At 51.3% G+C, this 7,661-nt stretch overlaps 1 protein-coding gene across 2 annotated transcripts in view; it reads right to left on the minus strand.

The window, feature by feature from the left end:
- Positions 1-2,248: 2,248 nt before the first annotated feature.
- The window catches only part of RNASEH2A (ribonuclease H2 subunit A), an 8,706-nt gene continuing 3,293 nt past the window's right edge, over positions 2,249-7,661 (minus strand). For both annotated transcript variants that reach the window (XM_008048038.2, XM_021707547.1), the window contains exons 5-8: positions 6,311-6,448; positions 6,125-6,212; positions 2,585-2,708; positions 2,249-2,464 (exon numbers count right to left, since the gene is read on the minus strand). In XM_008048038.2, coding sequence (XP_008046229.1) covers positions 2,326-2,464; positions 2,585-2,708; positions 6,125-6,212; positions 6,311-6,448 — 489 coding nt within the window. In that variant the 3' untranslated portion in view covers positions 2,249-2,325. The remainder of the gene's footprint in view (positions 2,465-2,584; positions 2,709-6,124; positions 6,213-6,310; positions 6,449-7,661) is intronic.

Here is a 7,661-nt window from a genome sequence, read left to right on the forward strand (position 1 = left end):
AAAAAAAAAAAAAATTAGCCGGGTGTGGTGGTGTCTGTCTGTAGTTCCAGCTACTTGGAAGGCTGAGGCAGAAGGCTCACCTGAGCCCAGCACATGGAGGCTGCAGTGGCCGTAAGCATGCCACTGCACTCCAGTCTGGGCAATAGTAAGATTCCAACTCAAAAAAAAAAAGTGTTGGATGCAGTGGCTCATGCCTATAATCCCAAAACTTTGGGAAGCTGAGGTGAGAGGATTGCTTGAGTCCAGGAGTTCAAGACCAGACTGGGCAACATAGTGAGACCATGTCTCTACAAAAAAGCCTGTAGTACCAGCTACTCGAGAGGCTGAGGCAGAAGGATCACCTGAGCCCAGGAGGTTGAGCCTGCGGTGAGCCGTGATCATACCACTGCATTCCAGTCTGGGTGGCAAAGTAAGACACCAACATAAATAAACAGACAAATAAATAATAGTTGAGGGGCAGTGGGATGTGCCTGTGCTTGTATTCTCAGCTACTTGGGACCCCATGTCTAAAAAAAAAAAAGAAAAGAAAGCCAGGCTCGGTGGCTCAGCCTGTAATCCCACGCCTTTGGGAGGCTGAGGTGAGTGGATTGCCTGAGCCCGCGGGTTCGAGACCCGCCCGGGCAGCAAGACCTCATCTCTACAATAAATAAAAAAATCAGCCAGGCGTATTAGCATGCACATGAAATTCTGGCTACTCGGAAGGCTGAGGCAATAGGATCGCCAGAACCCAGCAGGCGAGGCTGCGGTGGCTGGGAGCGGCCACTGCACTCCAGTCTGGGCAACAGAGTGAGACTCCAACTCAAAAAAAAAAGAAAAAGAAAAGAAAAGAAAACATGAGCGCCATGGAAGGGTGTAAGCATAAGATCTATAAAACTTCCAGGAATGATGGCTCATGTCTAGATTCCCAGTACTTTGGGAGGCAGAGGTGAAAGACTGCCTGAGCCCACGGGTTCGAGACCAGCCTGGACAACATGGCAAGATCTTGTCTCTACAATCAAAAAACTAGCTGGGTGTGGTAGCGTGCACCTGTGCTTCCAGTTACTTGGAAGGCTGAGGCAGAAGGATCACCTGAGCCCAGGAGGACGAGGCTGCAGTGGCCATGAGCGTGCCACTGCACTTCAACCTGGGCAACAGAATGAGACTCCAACTCAAAAAAAAAACAAGTGGCTCAGTCTGTAATTCCAGCACTTTGGGAGGCCGAGGAGAGTGGATTGCCTGAGCCCGCAGGTTCGAGACCCGCCCAGGCAACTTGGCAAGATCTCGTCTCTATAATAAAGCAAAAACTAGCCAGGCATGGTAGCACGTGCCTGTAGTTCCAGCTACTTGGAAGGCTGAGGCAGAAGATCACCAGAGCCCAGCAGGTTGAGGTTGCGGTGGCCGGGAGTGTGTCACTGCACTCCAGTCTGGGCAACAGAGTGAGACTCCAACTCAAAAAAAAAAAGGATCCACTGGTTCAACTAACACTCTTGCCTACCTCTTGGAAGCAAACAAGGGGAGCCAAGATTGGAGGAGAGGATGCTGGGACAAGGTACCAGAAGATGGGCAGAGGTAGATGAATTGGAGAGGAATTTGGAGGAATTGCCCCCAGGGCTTTCCTGAGAAGAGTTAATGATTGAAACCCTCAAGAGGCAGGGGTTTGGGGTTTTTTTTAAAAGTGGAATCTCACTTTGTCGCCCAGGTTGGAGTGCAGTGGCATGCTCACAGCCACAACCTCGACCTGCTGTACTCAGGTGATCCTTCTGCCTCAGCCTTCCAAGTAGCTGGAACTATAGGTGTGCGTCACCACGCCTGGCTAAGTTTTTGATTTATTGTAGAGATGAGGTCTTGCCAAGTTGCCTGGGCTGGTCTCAAACCCATGGGCTCAGGCAATCCTCTCACCTCAGCCTCCCAAGGTGCTGGGATTATAGGCGTGAGCCACTGCGCCCAGCCTTTTTTTTTTCCCTTTCAGACAGGTTTTCACTCTGTTACCCAGGCTAGAGTACAATGGTGCAATCATAGCTCACTGCAGCCTCAAGTTCCGGGGCTCAAGCAAACTTTCCGCCTCAGCTTCCCAAAGTACTGGGACTACAGGCGCCACTATGCCCAGCGCTCAACATACTCCCTTCGAATTCTGTGTCATAAAAATGTGGCGTGTATCTCAAAAATCACATCAAATCAAATCAGTCAATCAAGCCCATTCTGTTTAGGTTCCAAAAGACAGAACACGCACCTACCTCATCTCTGCCCCCCAAAGCACCATCACCACATGTGGTTGTCCTTAAACAACTTTAATCACTGAGGGAATGGTGTGGGGGGGATACGCAGGCTGGGGAGAACAAGTAGTATCTAGAGGCTGGTGGCTGACTCCAGGCCTCGTTCCTGGAAGTATCGGTGGGGGAGGCGGGAGCGGGCTCGGGGGCCTTCATTGAGGAAGTAAGATGTGATCCTCCCCGGTCCCTCCTCATTGCCTGTGACTGAGTCTTCCCTGTAGGAGAGAGGTGGTGACAATGACCACTCCTTGGAGAGGGCTTACGGGGAGTAGCCCTCCTAGGCAGGGCTGAGCCCTGGCCTCCCTCCCTCCACACAGCATCCTTGGGACACCCACCATATAACGCCTTCTGCCTCCTTCTCCAGGATGGCTTGGGCCGTGCGCCAACTGAACCGGACAAACTGGGGGAAGCCAAACACAGGATCCACGTACTTCTTCAACCATGCCTTTGTCTTGGGATCTGGGGTGGGTGGGTGACAGTGACAGCCCCTGAGCTGTACTGTAATGGCCAAGCTCCCCCCATCACTCGTCTTAGGCTTCCTCCTGAGCACCTGAGGCAGTTCCCACTGTCTGAGGCATCTTCCTGCCTCAAGACCTTTGCACAGGCAGGCCTGACCTCTGCCTGGCCAAGAGTTGCTCAAGGTGCAGTGTGGGGAGACTGCCTCTGAGACAACTCCTTGACCCTCAAGAATAGCAGCACCTGGCAATATCACATTAATGCCCACCCTCCCCACATAGTCATGAGCTCAGTGAGGACAAAGGGGTCCTTCTTTATCTTGCTCATGGCTGTATCCCAGGCTCAGCCCTGCATGACATGTACCAGGCGCTCAATGATCACTGTATGATGCCCCAACTGTGTCTGGCCCGGGCCTGCTCTACTCCCTGAGTTCCCATCACAGACTCTTCGTGCAGCCCCCACAACCACCAGCCTGCCCCTGAACCTGAGAACCCAGGGCTCCTCACACCCTGACTCTTCAAATCTGCCCTTGTGTATGCATACAGTGGTTTGGGGGAGTGCACAACTATTCCTGCTTTACTGACAAGGAGACTGAGCCTCATGGTGGGTGGGAAACAATGGATTCAGCCAGGTGCAGTAGCTCAGGCCTGTAATTGCTACATTTTGAGAGGCAGAGGCGAGAGGATTGCCTGAGCCCAGGGGTTTAAGATCAGCCTGAGCAAGAACTCATCTATACAAAAGTAAAAAAATTAGTCAAGTGTGGTGGTGCACACCCATGTTTCCAGTTATTTGGAAGGCTGAGGTGGAAGGATCACCTGGGTCCAGCAGGCTGAGGCTGTGGTGTCTGTGAGCATGCCAGTGCACTCCAGCCTGGGCAACAGAGTTAGACTCTGACTCAAATAAATAAATAAAAATTTTTAAAACTTAAAAAATTGGCCAGGCATGGTGGCACATGCCTACAGTCCCAGCTGCTTGGAGGCTGAGGCAGGAGGATCATTTTAGCCCAGGAGGTTGGGGCTGCAGTGAGCTATGTTCACTCCACTGCACTCTATCTAGCCTGGGCAACAGAATGAGATCCCACCTCAGAAAAACAAAACCAAAAAAACCCCCATAAAAACATCAAACATCGACCAGGCATGGTAGCTCATGCCTGTAATCCCAGTACTTTGGGAGGTGGAGACAAGAGGATTGCCTGAGCCCAGGGGTTCGAGACCAGCCTGAGCAACATGATGAGACCTTGTCTCTACAATAAGTCAAAAAATATAGCTGAGCGTATTGGCTCACCATACCTGTGGTTCCAGCTACTTGGAAGGCTGAGGTGAAAGGATCACCTGCCAAGCAGGTTGAGGTTGCAGTAACCATTAGCATGCTACTGCACTCCAGCCTGGGTGAAAGAGACACAGCCTCAAAAAATAAGTGAATAAGCTGGGCTCGGTGGCTCAGTCTGTAATCACGCTTTGGGAGGCTGAGGTGAGTGAACTGCCTGAGCCCGCAGGTTCGAGACCTGCCTGAGCAACTTGGCGAGAGTTCATCTCTACAATAAGTCAAAAAATTAGCCAGGCATGGTAGCACGTGACTGTGGTTCCAGCTACTTGGAAGGCTGAGGCGGAAAGATCACCGGAGCCCAGTAGGTCAAGGCTGCGGTGGCTGGGAGCAGCCACTGCATTCCAGTCTGGGCGACAGAGTGAGACTCTAACTCAAAAATAAACAAACAAACAAACAAATAAATAAAAAACAAAGGATTCAAGCTTAGACTACCAGACGAGCAAGAGTCCCTCATTCCTGTCCCTTCACGGTCCCCCCCCCTTTTTTTTTTTTTGAGAAACAGGGTCTCTAGCCAGGCTTGGAGGCTCAGCCTGTAATCCCGCGCCTTTGGGAGGCTGAGGTGAGTGGATTGCCTGAGCCCGTGGGTTCGAGACCCGCCTGGGCAGGCGAGACCTCATCTCTACAATAAATCAAAAAATTAGCCGGGCGTGGTAGCGCACGCTTGTAATTCCAGCTACTTGGAAGGCTGAGGCGGAAGGATCGCCAGAGCCTAGCAGGTCAAGGCTGCGTTGGCCAGGAGCAGCCACTGCGCTCCAGTCTGGGTGACAGAGTGAGACTCCAACTCAAAAAAAAAAAAGAAAGAAACAGGGTCTCACACAACAGCAGGCTTGGCTGCAGTGGCACAATCATGTTCACTACAACCTAAAACTCGTGGGTTTGAGAGTTCCTCCTGCCTCAGTCTCTCAAGTAGCTGGGACTGCAGGCGTGCACTGCCATAACTGGTTAATTTTATTTTATTTATTTAATTTTTATTTTATTTTATTTTGAGTTGGAGTCTCACTCTATAGTCCAGACTGGAGTGTAGTGGCCGCTCCTGGCCACTGCAGCCTCAACCTGTCGACCTGCTGGGCTCCGGCAATCCTTCCACCTCAGCCTTCCAAGTAGTTGGAACTACAGGCATGTGCTACCACGCCCGGCTAATTTTTGATTTATTGTAGAGACGAGGTTTCGCCAAGTTGCCCAGGCAGGTCTCGAACCTGCAGGCACAGGCAATCCACTCACCTCAGCCTCCCAAAGTGCTGGGATTACAGGCTGAGCCACCGAGCCCGGCATAATTTTTAAATTTTTTTGTAGAGATGGGGACTTGCTATGTTGCCCAGGCTGGTCTTGAGGCCTCAAGTGATCCTCCCACCTCAGGCTCCCAAAGCTCTGGGATTACAGTTGTGAGCCATCATGCTCACGCCACTTCTCCTTAACAAATAGACAGATTTCTACCTTGAGTCTCAGTCCCTCACTGGGTTCCAGAGAGAGAGCAAAGTAGAAAGGAGGAAGAAGGAAAGAGGGGCCGGCTGTCCCTTGCTGGCCATGTGGCCACAAACAAATGGCACCCCTGACTGGGATTCAGCCTTTTCATCAGGAGTAGGGTGACTAGAACAATTTAGAAAACCTCAAGCAGGGCTTGGTGCGGTGGTTCATGCCTGTAATCCCAACACTTTGGGAGGCCAAGGCAGGAGGACTGCTAGAACCCAGGAATTCGAGATCAGTCTGGGCAACATAAAAAACCCCCAAAAAATTAGCAAACAAAAAAAAAAAACCCAAAAATAGCTGGGCGTGGTGGTGGTGTGTGCCTGTATTCCCAGTGCTTTGGGAGGCTGAGGTGGGAGAACTGGTTGAGGCCAGGAATTCAAGACCGGCTTGGGCAATATAGTAATATTCTCTATTTTTAAAAAATGGTTGGGCATGGTGGTGAGGCTGCTGCAGTGAGCTGTGATCATCCCACTGCACTCCAGTCTGTGTCAGAGTGAGACCACATCTCCAGCTAAAAAAAAAAAAGGAAACCTCAGAAATGTGTTCAGCCCTGGTTGTGTTATTACTATGGTCGGGGCATGACATCGGGACAGCTCCCCAGACAGGCCAGGTTGCTCCCTGCTCACCATTGGGGTACCCTGAGCCATAATCAGCATCTAAGTCCTGAAGTTTTTCCACAAACTGCCAGTTCTTCACAGCCTGGTCACGGGCCACCTGTGGGAAGGACAGACACTCAGAATCTCCCTTCCCTGTGGCATCCATGCCCACCCAGGGGGATGCTGGGAGCTGGCCATGGCCAGCAGGGGGCTGACCTTGGCACAGATGCTGGCAGCACTGACCACAGGGTAGAGTACATCTGCTTTGGCCTTGACTGTCACCTCAATTCCAGGAAATCGCTGCTGTAGCCGCTCCTGGTATGTCTCGGGTGTTCCCACAGTGTCCACAAACACCTGTGATGGTTACAAAAATGTATTCACTTAGCAAACACCTGGAAACACAACTGTCCCAATTATCCAGCCTCTGAGCCTTTGTATTTGCTTTCCTGCTGCCCCAAATACTCTTCTCACACCTTGTCCCTAGGCTGGACCTTTCTGCCAAGGGTCTCAGTTCACATGTCATCTCCGAAAGAGGCTTTTTAAAACTCATGCTGCCTCCATTCTACACTTACTTTATTTTTCCTTATTTTTTGGTTGGGTCTCACTCTTTTTCCCAGGCTAGAGCACAGTGGCTTGCTCACAGCCACCACAGCCTTGACCTGCTGGACTCAGGCGATCCTTCTGCCTTAGCCTTCCAAGTAGCTGGAACCACAAGTGCATGCCACCACACCCAGTTAATTTTTTTATTTGTCATAGAGACAAAATCTTGCCAAGTTGCCCAGGATGGTCTTGAACCCACGGACTCAGGAAATCCTCTCACCTCTGCCTCCCAAAGTGATGGGATTACAGTTATGAGCCACTGCATCTGGCAACTTTTTCATTTTTTTACATATGAAGTTTCACTATGTTGCCTAGACTGGTCTCAAACTCCTGGGCTCAAGCAATCCTCCTGCCTCAGCCTCCCAACATGCTGGGATTACAGATGTGAGCCACTGCACCTGGCCCATTCTACACTTACTGAGTACCTACTGCATGCCAGATGATGTTCTAGGTACTGAGGACATGTCAGCAAACACTCTAGACACAAATCCCTGCCTCAAACTTGGTGAGGTCACAGACAAGCAAGAGGACAAATAATAAAGAGTAGAGCCGGGCTCGGTGGCTCAACCTGTAATCCCGCGCCTTTGGGAGGCTGAGGTGGGTGGATTGCCTGAGCCCGCGGGTTTGAGACCCGCCTGGGCAACTTGGCGAGACCTCATCTCTACAATAAATCAAAAAATCAGCCAGGGGTGGTAGCGCGTGCCTGTAGTTCCAGCTACTTGGAAGGCTGAGGTGGAAGGATTGCCGGAGCCCAACAGGTCAAGGCTGCGGTGGCCGGGAGCAGCCACTGCACTCCAGTCTGGTGACAGACTGAGACTCCAACTCAAAAAAAAATAGCCGGGCTCGGTGGCTCAGCCTGTAATCCCGTGCCTTTGGGAGGCTGAGGTGAGTGGATTGCCTGAGCCCGTGGGTTCGAGACCCGCCTGGGCAGTGAGACCTCATCTCTACAATAAATCAAAAAATCAGC

The sequence above is a fragment of the Carlito syrichta genome, unplaced genomic scaffold (assembly GCF_000164805.1).
Source record: "Carlito syrichta isolate Samal-C Ts95f unplaced genomic scaffold, Tarsius_syrichta-2.0.1 Scaffold120465, whole genome shotgun sequence".
NCBI classification, from domain to species: domain Eukaryota; kingdom Metazoa; phylum Chordata; class Mammalia; order Primates; family Tarsiidae; genus Carlito; species Carlito syrichta.